Source organism: Muscardinus avellanarius (assembly GCF_963383645.1).
Source record: "Muscardinus avellanarius genome assembly, chromosome: 3".
Lineage (NCBI taxonomy): Eukaryota > Metazoa > Chordata > Mammalia > Rodentia > Gliridae > Muscardinus > Muscardinus avellanarius.
Genome location: NC_137788.1, coordinates 33,646,105 through 33,658,974, shown reverse-complemented (window position 1 = coordinate 33,658,974; position 12,870 = coordinate 33,646,105). Strand labels below are relative to the sequence as shown.

The 12,870-nt window shown below is 44.8% G+C and overlaps 2 protein-coding genes across 2 annotated transcripts in view; both read right to left on the bottom strand.

Annotated features, from left to right (window-relative positions):
• Nucleotides 1-3,030, bottom strand: part of ZMPSTE24 (zinc metallopeptidase STE24) — a gene marked incomplete at both ends in the record, with an annotated part of 50,820 nt that extends 47,790 nt beyond the window's left edge. The window contains one exon of the mRNA XM_080692972.1: nt 2,908-3,030. Within this exon, the coding sequence (XP_080549098.1) occupies nt 2,908-3,030 (123 nt within the window). The remainder of the gene's footprint in view (nt 1-2,907) is intronic.
• Nucleotides 3,031-9,008: 5,978 nt separating this feature from the next.
• On the bottom strand, nt 9,009-12,870 carry TMCO2 (transmembrane and coiled-coil domains 2; the record flags this gene model as incomplete). The annotated part of the gene is made up of 2 exons (XM_080691389.1): nt 9,009-9,326; nt 12,637-12,870. The coding sequence occupies 2 exons, from the start codon at nt 12,868-12,870 to the stop codon at nt 9,009-9,011; spliced, it is 552 nt and encodes a 183-aa protein (XP_080547515.1).

The following is a 12,870-nucleotide window of genomic DNA, read 5'->3' as shown; positions in this document are numbered from 1 at the left end:
CATTATTTCTGCAAGACCAACCTTATTATGCCAAATTCTAAAATGTCATTTCAAGCCGGGTGTGGTGGCCCACACTTGTAATCCCAGCATTCGGGGGGCTGAGACAAGAGGACTGCAGTTCGCAGCCAGCCTCAGCTACTTAGTGAGGCCCTTTGCAACTTAGTGAGACCCTGTTTCCAAATAAAGACTCAAAAACAGGACTGAGGGTGTAGCTTAGAGGTAGAATGCCCCTGAGTTCGTCCCTTGTACCGCAGAAAAAAATATCATTTCAGCCCATGAGACTTAACACATGCCACAAAATATAACACTTTATCTTTTACAATGCATTTTTACAAACAGTGGTGTGTGTGTGTGTGTGTGTGTGTGTGTGTGTGTGTGTATGTATGTGTGATCCCAGAGGTATTTTACCTCTAAGCTATACCTCCAACCCTATTTTATTTTTTATTTTGAAACCGGGTCTCACTAAGCTGCAGAGGGCCTCACTAAGTAGCTGAGGCTGTCCTCAAACCTGAGATATACCTGTCTCAGCTTCCCACATACTGGGATTACAAGTGTGTGCCACCATGCCTGACTAAAACTAATTCTTCTTCTATATATTGTGTGTCAATGAAAGCTGAGGGCAGTAATCCCAGTACTTGGGAGGGTGAGACAAGGAGATTGCAATGTTCAAGGACAGCCTCAATAAGTAGTGAGACTCTCATCAACCTAGCAGGACCCCGTTTCAAAATAAAACGAAAGTCGGGCATGGTGGCAAACACTTGTAATCCCAGTACTTGGGAGGCTGAGACAGCAGGATCGAATTCGAGAATAGCCTCGGCTTAGTGAGGCCCTCTGCAACTTGGTGAAACTCTGTTTCCAAATAAAGATTTAAAAATCGGCCTGGGGGTATAACTCGGAGGAACAATGCCCTTGGGTTCTATCCCTAGCACCAAAAATAAATAAATAAATAAATAAATAAATAAATAAATAAATAAATAAATAATAGGGCTGGGGGCATAACTCAGAGGCAGAATGCCCTTGGTTTCAATCCCCAGTATCATTAAAAAAAAAAAAAAATCAATTAAACCAGGCGTGGCAGCACGCACCTTTGTAATCCCAGTACTTGGGAGACTGAGACAGGAGAATTGTAGGTTCGTAGCCAGCCTTAGCAATTTAGTGAGGCCTTCTTCAACTTAGTAAGACCGTTTCAAAATAAAAGAATAAAAACAGGCATGGTGGTGCATGCTTGTAATCCTAGCATTTGGGAGGCTGAGGCAGGAGGCTCACGGTTCGTGGACAGCCTCAGCTGCTTAGTGATGCTCTTTGCAACCCAGTGAGACCCCGTCTCAAAGTAAAGAATAAAAAACAGAGCCAGGTGTGGTGGCACACACTTGTAATCCTACCATTTGGGAAGCTGAGATTAGAAGATCACAGTTCGCAGACAGCCTCAGCAACTCAGTGATGCCCTCCACAACTTAGTGAGACCCTGTTTCAATAAAGAATAAAAAAAATTAGGGTAAGGGGTATAGCTCATAGGTCGAATGCCCCTGAATTCCATCCCCAGAACCGAAAAAAGAAGGAAAGAAAGAAAGGGAAGAAAGGGAGAAAGCGAGAAAGAAAGAAAGAAAGAAAGAAAGAAAGAAAGAAAGAAAGAAAGAAAGAAAGAAAGAAAATAGGGCTAGGAGTGTAGCTAAGAGGTAGAAAGCCCTTGGGTTCCATCTCAAGTTATCACACACACACACAACACAAATTAAATAAATAAAATAACAAAACTATCAAGCTTAAAATTGATCTCAAAATATTAACCATGGTTATCTCTAGAGAATTTTTAAGTACCTTCTGCCTTCTACTTTACTTTTTTTTTTTTTTTTTGGTACTAGGGATTGAACCCAGGGATGTTCTACCTTGGAGCTACACTCAATCCATTTTATTTTTTACACAGGATCTCATTAAATTTCTGAGATTGGCCTCAAACCTGTGTTCCTCCTATCTAAGCCTTCCAAGTGCAGCGATTACAGGTGTGAGCCACTATGCCTAGCTACCAACCATCTCTTAAAATTTTGAGACAAAGTCTCACTAAGTTACCCAGGCTGGTCTCCAACTTGTGATCCTCCTCCCCCAGCTTCTCTGGTAGCTGGGGTTACAGATGTTGCCATCGCACCTGCGGCAGTTTCTAAAGTTTTTTAAGCAAAAAAAGAAAGAAAAGAAAAATGAAGATGCTTTTATAAAACACAGTAAATATTTCTTTAGCAAAAAACATAATGTATACACTTTAAGGATATTTTTAATTAATTTACTTACTCATTTACTTATTTGTGTATTAGTACTGGGGATTGAACCCAGGGACATTCCACCTGAGTTTAAAAACCCCACCTCTTTTCCTTTTTAATTTTGAAAGTTTCTCACTAAGGTGCTGAGGCTGGCCTGTGATCCTCCTGTCTCAACCTCCCAAGTACTGGAATTATACCACCACACCTGGCAGGAGGCTTAAAAAAAAAAAAAAAGTACAGGTCCTTGGATGACATCTGTATTTTCAGTAAACTGTTTCCTAATCCTGAGGTTGAGCAAGATAACAGGCATGTCATGAGGAAGTTGTGGTTCTAACATTTTAACATTTTCCTTTGGAAGGCTTATACCACAGATAAAGGAGGCTTAAAACTAGGCCCAAGGGTCCCAAAGAAGATGTGGGGCCGCACGAGATCGAGCTTTTGAGAGGGCAGCCCTTCTCTTTCTTCAGGCCCTAACAGAATAAGGTCCCAAAATAAGGTCGCGAGAAACTTCCCTTAGGTACCAAGAACCTCTCAAAGCCGCAGCCAGGCCCGGCCGAGTTAGCGGGCTCGGGTGACACGTGCTGGGCCGCAGCAAACACCAAGGACTCGGGCCGGGCTGGCCGGGCGCGGGCGTCTGGCGGGCCCTGCCCAGGCTCACCTGGCGCTGTGCTAGGAAGGTCTCCCAGAGATACACTGTCCAGGAGAAGAGCAGCACCGCGCCGAAGATACGCTGCTCGGCCGGCATCTCCCACGGCGCGTCCAGCGACGCCCACATCCCCATGGCCACCCCGCTCCACCGGCTCCCTCGGCGTGCACGGCGCCTCTCAGAGCGTCCCCGCGGTGTCACAGCGATACGGGTCCCTTCCGAGCGCCTCTCCACAGACACCGGCCCCCATGCCACCGCTTCCGCGCTCCCGGCGGTGTCACAAAAACACTCTTCCCCGGGCTGACTCCCCCTAGGGCCTCCTTAGTTTCTGCCAGAAAAGGACTAGCCCCACCTTCCTCACTTCCGGCCCAAAGAGGCGCGAGCCCGGACCAGAGTTGCACGGCCTCGAAGCGGTGTTACACCAACACGCTTCCCCTCCGCCTCCGTGTTCTCTCGTTCTCTCTCTCTCTCTCTCTCTCTCTCTCTCTCTCTCTCTCTCTCTCTCTCTCTCTCTCTCTCTCTCTCTCTCTCTCTCTCTCTCTCTCTCTCTCTCTCTCTCTCTCTCTCTCTCTCTCCCTCCCCCTCTCCCTCTCCCTCTCCCTCTCTCCCTCTCTCCCTCCCTCTCCTTTCTTTCCTTTCTCCGTCCTTTCTTTTCTTTCTCCTTTCTTCCCTTCTTTCTCTCCCTTCGATTGAACCCATGTACCCCATCCTTATTATTATTATTATTATTATTATTATTATCGGGGGATGGAACCCAGGGGAATTCTACCACCTAGCTACACCCCCAGCCCTATTTTTAATTCTTTATTTTGAAACAGGATCTCAATGAGTTGCAGAGGGCCTCACTAAGTAGCTGAGATTGTCCAGGAACCGCGGTCCTCCTGACTCAGCCTCTCGAATGCTGGAATTACAAGCATGCGTCACCACGCCTGGCTCCTATTTCTTAATTCTTTTTGTGTGTGTGTGTGTGTGATATTGGGGCGGAACCCAAGGGCTTTCTACCTCCAGGCCATACTCCCAGACCTATTTTATATTTTATTTGGAAACATGGTCTCACTAGTTGCTGAGAGCCTCACTAAGTAGCTGAGGCTGGCTTCGAACCTGCGCGATCCTCCTGTCTCAGCCTCTCAAGCGCAGAGATTAAAAGCATGCGCCATCACGCCCGGCTTTAATTCTTTATTTTGATAGAGGGTCTCAGTGAGTTGCAAAGGGCCTCACTAAGTAGCTGAGGCTGTCTGCGAATCGCGATCCTCCTGTCTCAGCCTATCCCCCCCCAGCCCTATTTTTTTAATTTTTTATTTTGAAACAAGGTCTCACTAAATTGTGAAGGGCCTCACTAAGTAGCTGAAGCTGGTTGAGAACCTATGATCCCCCGGTTTCAGCCTTCCAAGTACTGGGATTACAAGTGTGTACTACCATGCCGGACTGAGGCCTCTGCTTTCTAACCACCTGAGCAGCCATTCCCTTGGGTCCCTTGGGTCTGCGGGTGCCCAGAAAGGGATGCCTATGTGTTGTGTTTTCCCTGGCTGGGACAAACTGACTGGAAGTCAGGGCCTAGTGAGAGCTAACACAGAGTGGCTGCCCCCAACCTGAGGTAGCTGAGAAGGATGGGAAAGTAACTGACTCCCCACACTAAAAATCTCTTCTCTAGACTGAGGCTGTCCAAACTGTGGGCTTGTATTGGGGTGTTCGACTTCAGGCATATTAGAGTGATGAAAGTTTTCATTTATAGATTTATCCATCCCAAATGTAGTCAAAGGTGGCATTTTGCCAGAGGTGGTGGTGTAAGCATGAAAGCCCAGTACTTGGGAGGCTGAGACAGGATAATCACCTGTTCGAAAACAGTCTCAGCAATTTAAGCCTCCCACAATTTAGTGAGATACTGTTTCAAAATAAAATATAGGGCTGGAAAGCTAAGCGTGGTGGTACACACTTGTAATCCCAGCATTTTGGAGGCTGAGACAGGAGGATTGCAGTTCATGGACAGTCTCAGCTACATAATGAAGCCTTTTGCAACTCAGTGAGACCCTGTTTCAAAATAAAGAATTAAAAAAAAAAAAGAGCCGGGCATGGTGGCGCACGCTTGTAATCCCAGTACTTGGGAGGCTGACACAGGAGGATCACAGTTTTTGGACAGCCTCAGCTACTTAGTGAGGCCCTCTGCAACTTAGATCCTGTTTCAAAATAAAAATACAACATAGAGCAGGGGGTGTAGCTCAGAGCGCAAATGCCACTGGGTTCTATCACTTTACCCACCAAAAATAGATAGATAGATAGATAGTTGGGGGAGAGCCGGGCTTGGTGGCACACATTCGTAATCCCAGTACTTGGGAGGCTGAGACAGGAGGATCCCAGTTCTCGGACAACCTCAGCTACTTAGAACACTCCACAATTTAGTGAGACCCTGTTTCAAAATAAAGAATAAAAACTGGAGCCGGGCATGGTGGCGCATGCTTGTAATCCCAGCATTTGGGAGACTGAAACAGGAGGATCATAGTTTGTGTCCAGCCTCAGATACTTAGTGAGGCCCTTTGCAACTCGGTGAAACCCTGTTTCAAAATAAAGAATAAAAAATGGGGCTGGGGGTATAATTCGGAGGTAGAATGCCTCTGGGTTTCATCCTCAGTACAGAAAAAAAAAATAGGACTGGGAGCCAGGCATAGTGGCACAAATTTATAATCCCAGTACTTGGGAGACTGAGACAGGAGAATCATAGGTTCCCAGCCAGCCTCGGCAACTTGTGAGGTCCTCTGCAATTTAGTGAAACCCTGTTTCAAAATAAAAAGTAGTTCAAGGGGTGTAGCTCAGAGGTAAAATACCCTTGGTTCAATCCCTGGTACTGAAAAAAGAGGGTGGGGGGAGGGGAGACTGGGAGTGCAGTTCAGAAATAGAATGCCCTCTAGCTTCCATTCCCAGCACCACAAAAAATAAAATAAAATAATGGGGAGGGGGGTGGTTGTAGCTCAGAAATAGAATGCTCTCAGTTTAAAAAAAAACAAAACAAAACCTTGACTTTTACTTAGAAGGAAAGAATAAGCTGGCCTAGGAATACAGGTCAGTGGTAGAGTGCTTGCTTAGGATGTATGATGTCCTGGCTTCGATCTCTAATGCTATAAAAAGAAAAAAAAGATTAAATCATTAGAGGGTTTTGAAAAGAGGCATGATGATCTCTTTGGCTACTGTGTGAAGGTTAAATTAATGGGGACTAGGGAGGCTGAGACAGGAGAATCACACAGGTTCGAAGCCAGCCTCAGCTACTTAGTGAGGCTCTCAGGAACTTAGTGAGACCCTGTTTCCAAATAAAATATAAAAAAGGTCTGGGAGTATAGTCCGGAGGTAGAAAGCCTCTGGGTTCCACCCCAAGTACCACAAAAAAAAATAAAAAATAAAAATAAATAAAAATAATGGGGACTAATATTCTTCAGGAGATCCAGTTAGGAGATCATTTCAAGAATCCATGTGGACCGGATGTGGTGGCAAATGCTTGTAATCCCAGCATTCGGGAGGTTGAAACAGGAGGAGCGTGGTTTGCAGCCAGCCTCAGCTTCTTAGTGAGGCTTTCAGCAACTTAGACCCTGTTTCTAAATAAAATATAAAATAGGTCTGGGAATATAGCCCGGAGGTAGAATAAAGCCCCTGGGTTCCACCCCAAGTACCACACCAAAAAAAAAAAAAAAAGGCTGGGGGTGTAGCTCAGAGGTACAGTGCCCCCTGGGTTCCATCCCCAGTACTTCAAATAAATAAACAAACTGGAGGTATAGCTCAGAGGTAGAATGCCTCTGGGTTCAACCCAAGTACCACCCCCAATACATTTTACTTTCCTTTATCTAATCTGAAAATACATTATATAGACTAACAGTGCACTTGAGCTTTGGCCAAACTTAGGCAATTTTCATAGATGATTTTTTTTTTTTTTTTTTTTTTTAGTGGTACTGGGGTGGAACCCAGGGGCTTTCTACCTCCGGGCTATACTCCCAGACCTATTTTATACTTTATTTGGAAACAGGGTCTCACTAAGTTGCTGAGAGCCTCACTAAGTAGCTGAGGCTGGCTTCGAACCTGCGTGATCCTCCTGTCTCAGCCTTCCAAGCGTGGGGATTACAAGCATGCACCATCACGCCCGGCTCTCATTTTTTTTTTTTTTAAATAGTATCTTAAATTGCTGCAAGTCTCACTAAGTTGCTGCATCTGAATCTGGTCTTGAGCCTGCAATCCTCCTGTCTTAGCTTCCCAAGTACTGGGGTTACAGGTGTATGCTATGACATCTGGCTGTCGTATGTGGGGTGTGTGTGTGTGTGTGTGTGTGTGTGTCTGTGTCTGTGTGTCTGTGTGTGTGTGTGTGCATGTATGTGTGTTAGTTACTGGTTACTGGGGATTGAACCTAGGGGCATTCTACCTCTGAGCCACACCCCAACCTTTTTTATTTATTTATTGGTGGTACTGGGGTTCCTGGAAGCCCTTCTACCTCCGGGCTACACTCCCAGACCTATTTTATACTTTTTTTTAAAATTTAGAAACAGGGTCTCTTAAGCCAGCGCGGCTGGCTTCGAACCTGCGCGATCCTCCCGTCTCTGCCTCCCAAGCGCAGGGATTACAAGCGTGCGCCACCACGCCCGGCCCAACCTTATTTTTATTCTGCAACAGGTTCTCATTAAATTGCAGAGGGCCTTGCTATGTTGCTGATGTTGGCCTTGTACCTGCAGTCTTCCTCTCTCAGTCTCCCAAGTACTGGGATTACAAGTGTGTGCCACCATGCCGAGCTGTATCCTCTCTTTTTATGTATTTCCGTGATGATCCCCAGGAAGAATACTGTCCATTTCATTGTCTATGTGACCCTTTATGGGGCAACTCAATATCATTTTCTCTGCAAAGCTTTTCCTGACCCATCCTGTTTTTCACTCACCTGTTTCACACTTATACACTAAAAAGTCTCATACAAGGTTCACAGCCAGCCTCAGCTACTTAGTGAGGCTCTCAGCAACCTAGTGAGACCCTGTTTCCAAATAAAAATATAAACGTAGGTCTGGGGGTATACCCCGGAGGTAGAAAACCCCTGGGTTCGACTCCCAGTACTGCCAAAAAGAAAATAGTGTCTCATACAGATGTTTTTGTCTTTGTTTTTGCTGGACTGGGATGGAACCCAGGGGCATTATACCTCTGAGCTACACCCCCAACCCTATTTTTTATTCTTTATTTTGAAACAGGGCTTCACCGAGTTGCAAAGGGCCTCACTAAGTAGCTGAGGCTGGCTGCAAACCTTGATTCTCCTGTTTCAGCCTCCCAAATTACAAGGCTTACAAGCGTGCACCACCACGCCCAGCAGGCATTGTATGTTAACATTAGTGTGCACACTAATTAGGAATTGTAACTGATCAAAACTGCCCTTGGAAGCTGGGCATGGTGGCACACGGTCTTAATCTCAATACTTGGGAGGCTAAGACAGGAGGATCGCTAAAGTTCAAAGCCAGCCTCAGCTCTTTAGTGAGACCCTGTTTCCAAATAAAATATAAAATAGGTTTGGGAGTATAGCCCAGAGGTAGAAGGCCCCTGAGTTTCATCCCTAGTACATATATATATATATATATATATATATATATATATATATATATATATATATATATATTTGCCCTTGGAAGTGCCTTAAAAGTTGCCACCTAGGAGACTACATGCTGTCTCTTGTTGATCAGCATAGCCAGTTTTTCTCCAAAATGACAACAAATCCCTGCTCACCTCTTCATCCTGGACCTCAGTGGAGTATCCCCGATCATATTCCTCCCTCCTTGCCCCTCTTGCATTTCTGTTCTACTTGGCAGCTTAGGGTTCCATCCAGGAGAGTGGGTACCAGAGCCTTTTTTGTTCTATGTGTACCAGGCATCGAATCCAGGGCTTTGCGCATGCCAGGCAAGTGCTCAGCCACTGACTGCAGCCCCCAGAGATAAGTTCAACTACCTCTATACCTCACATTCCCCACAGCACACACACGTAGAACCTGGGCCCTACCAAATAGAGAGCCAGTCCTTGCAGGGTAATTTTAATATAGTTCTCTGTATTTATTGATAACACCATTGCACATATGAGGGAAACAGTGCTTTTCTGGAAAAGATTGGAGTTCGTCACATTTCCGATGTGGAAGTAAATCCAGACGTGGGCAAGGGACTCTGGCAGTCGGAGCAGCTGCAGTAGGGCTCAGAGGAGCAGTCCCTCTTCGTGGCAGGCTTTTGGGCAATGATCATCCCCTCCAGGTCCTTTACTTTGTTTTCCACCATCTGAAGTTTTTTCAGAATTTTCTCTTGCAGACCCAAGGACAGGAAGAGATTACTAGTGTCTTGAGTCTGGTGACCACTCCCTTCTTGGGTGGCTAGCAAAGCCTGAAAAAAATCTGAGCCCTTCTTGTAAAGTTGGTAGAGTGAGATTACAAATAACAATATTTTCTAAAATGAAACAGAAGTCAAGTGTTACTTGTTCATTCATGGGAAATGTCACAATTTACTAGAGATGCAAAACAAAAGTCTAACAATAATTCCTCATTCCTAGGCCAAGCCCTCCCTTTAACTAGACATTTTCTTGTCTTTATTCTTGTGTGTGTGTGTGTGTGTGTGTGTGTGTGTGTGTGTGTGCGCGCGCATTTTTCTTCCAAACTATACCCTCAGCTCTTCTTATGTTTATGATTTTTGAAACAGGGTCTTGTTAGGTTGCTGAGTGTTTCCCCAAATTGCTGAAGCTGGGCGTGGTGCACATTTGCTATTCCGGCATTTGGGAGGCTGAGACGGGAGGTTCACAGTTCACAGACAGCCTCATCTACTAGTTAGTGAGGTCCTCTGCAACTCAATGAGACCCTGTTTCAAAATAAAGAATAAAAAATAGCTGGGCGTGGTGGCGCACACTTGTAATCCCCGCGCTTGGGAGGCGGAGACAGGAGGATCACGCGGGTTCAAAGCCAGCCTCGCTGGCTTAAGAGAGCCTGTTTCCAAATAAAAGTATAAAACAGGCCTGGGAGTGTAGCCCGGAGGTAGAAGGATTTCTAGGAACCCTAGTACCACACACACACATACACACACACACACAGAATAAAAAATAGGGCTGGGGATGTAGCCCCTGGGTTCCATCTCCAGTACTACAAAAATAAATAAATTAATAAATTAATTAATTTCTGAGGCTGTCCTTGAACTAGAGATCCTCCTATCTCAGCCTCCCAAATACTGGGATTACAGATATATGTTACCACACCTGGCTCTATTTAATCTTTTGGTTATCATAAACTGAACTGGATGCTGTGCATGGTGATACACTCATGCAACCCCAGCTACTTGGGAGGCTGCCGGAGGATCTCAAGTTCAAAGTCAGCCTGGTCAACTGAGACCCTATCTAAAAATAAGAAGGACTTGAACAGGACTGGAAATATAGCTCAGTGATAGAGCACTGGATTCAATGCCTGGTACTATAAATATCACTGAGCATGGTGGCGCACGCGTGTAATCCCGCACTTGGGAGGCTGAGACAGGAGGATCATACAGGTTTGAAGCCAGCCTCAGCTACTTAGTGAGGCTTTCAGTAACTGAGTGAAACCCTGTTTCCAAATAAAGTATAAAAGAGGTCTAGAAGTATAGCCTGGAGGTAAAAAAGCCCCTGGGTTCCACCCTCAGTACCACTGAGCTTCCAGGAACCCCAGTACCACCAAAATAAATAAATAAATAAATAAATAAATAAATAAATAAATAAATAAATAAATAAAATAAAACAGGGTGCCAGGTGTGGTGGCACACACTTGTAATCCCAGCATTTGGGAGTCTGAGACTGGAAGATTGCGGTTCAGGGACAGCCTCAGCTACTTAGTGAGACCCTCTACAACTCAGTGAGATGCAGTTTCAAAATAAAAATAATAATAAATGGAGCAGGGTGTGTATTTTGGAGTTCAAATGCTCCTGGGTTCCATCCCCAGACCCACAAAAAAAAAAAAAGTAAGTTATGTCAGATATGGGGTGCACCTCTATAATCTATTGGGTAGGCCAAGATAGGAATACCACATAAGCTGAGACCGGAGTATCGCAGGTTCAAGGCCAGTTTTGGCAAATTAGCAAGGCTATTTCAAAATAAAAAATAGCCTGAAACAGGGTCTCACTAAATTGCTGAGAGCCTAAGTAGCTGAGGCTGGCTTTGAACCTGTGTGATCCTCCTGTTTCAGCCTCTCAAGCACTGGGATTACAAGCGTGTGCCGCCATGCCTGGCCAAGACTCTGTTTTAAAATAAAAAACAAAGCCCAGCATGATGGCACATGCTTGTAATCCCAGCATTTGGAAGGCGGAGACCAGAGGATCGCAATTCACTGACAGCCTCACATACTTAGTGAGGTACTTTGCAACTCAATGAGATCCTGTTTCAAAATAAAGAATAAGCCCTGCATGGTGGTGCATGCTTGTAATCCCAGCAATCGAGAGGCTAAGATCAGAGGATCACGGTTCAGACAGCCTCAGTTACTTAGTGAGACCCTATTTCAAAACAAAGAATAAAAACTAGATTGGGGGTGTAGCTCGAAGGTCAAATGCCCCTGGGTTCCATCCCCAGATCAGAAAAAAAAAAAAAAAAGAAGAAGAAGAAAAAAATAGGGCCGGGATGTAGCTTGAAGGTAGAATTTCCCCTGGGTTCAATCCCCAGTAACACCAAATAAATAATAATAATAATAATAACTATTATTATTGTTATTATTATAATGCTGGGTGTGGTGGTGCATGCTTATAATCTCAGTACTTGGAGGATTGCAAGTTTGAGGCCAACCTCAGCTACTTAGGCCCTCTACAAATTAGAGATAGAGTGTCTTGGGTTCAATTTTTAGTTCCACAAAAATAAAGTACAAAATAAATTAGGGCTGGTGGTATAGCTCAGAGGTAGAATGCCTCTGGGTTTAATCTCCAGTAAAACAAACAAACAATCAAACATAAATAGGTGTCAGGTATAGACTGGGGATAGAACTCCCCTGAGTTCAATCCTCAGTACCCCAAAATAAATAAATAAATAAAGGGCTGGGTGTATAGAAGAGGTAGAATACCCCTGGGCTCAATCCCCAGTACAGCAAAAAAAAAAAAAAAAAAAAAAAAAGCCTATTGTGAGAAAAGAGTATTTTTATGCTCAAAATCTAATTAGCAAGCCATGCATGTGGTGCATGCTAGTAATCCCAGTACTTGGGAGGCTGAGACAAGAGGACCACATCACAGTTTTGTGGCCAGCCTCAACAATTTAGCAAGACCCTCTTTCAACAATAAAAAATAGGACTGGAGGCCAGGTGTGGTGGCGCACTCTTGTAATTCCAGCATTTGGGAGGCTGAGACAGGAGGATTCCAGGTTCGCAGCCAGCCTCAGCTACTTAGTGAGGCCCTTTGCAACTTAGTGAAACCCTGTTTCAAAATAAAGAATAAAAAACAGGCCTGGGGATGTAGCTATAAATCCCCACATAAATACATAAATACATAAAAATTAAGCCGGGCGTGGTAGCGCATGCTTGTAATCCCAACATTTGGGAGGCTGAGACTAGAGGATCACGGTTCGCGGCCAGCCTCAGCCCCTACTACTGCAAAAAAAAAAAAAAGAAAATAGGACTGAAGGCGTAGCAGCTCAGAGGTAGAACACTCCTGGATTCAATCGCCAGTAACACACACACACACACACACACACACACATACACACACACACACACACACACACTTCAATTTATAACCCTTTAGATTCTCTATAATGAAAGAGTACAACCTGAATTGACCGAACACTTCGTTTCCATAAGGCAAGTAATCCTATTGCCAACAAAATTATAAAGGTAATCCCCAGGACGAATTGCACGGCTGGAGCAAGGTTGTCTAGTAGCCCCAAATTTGTTTGCTGAGGCACACTAGTATCTCCCAGAAAAGTTGCCTGTAGCCAATTCCATAGTGTGCTGAGAGAATCTAAGAAGTTGTCCCGGGTAGAAGTTGGAAGTGAGGATGACAT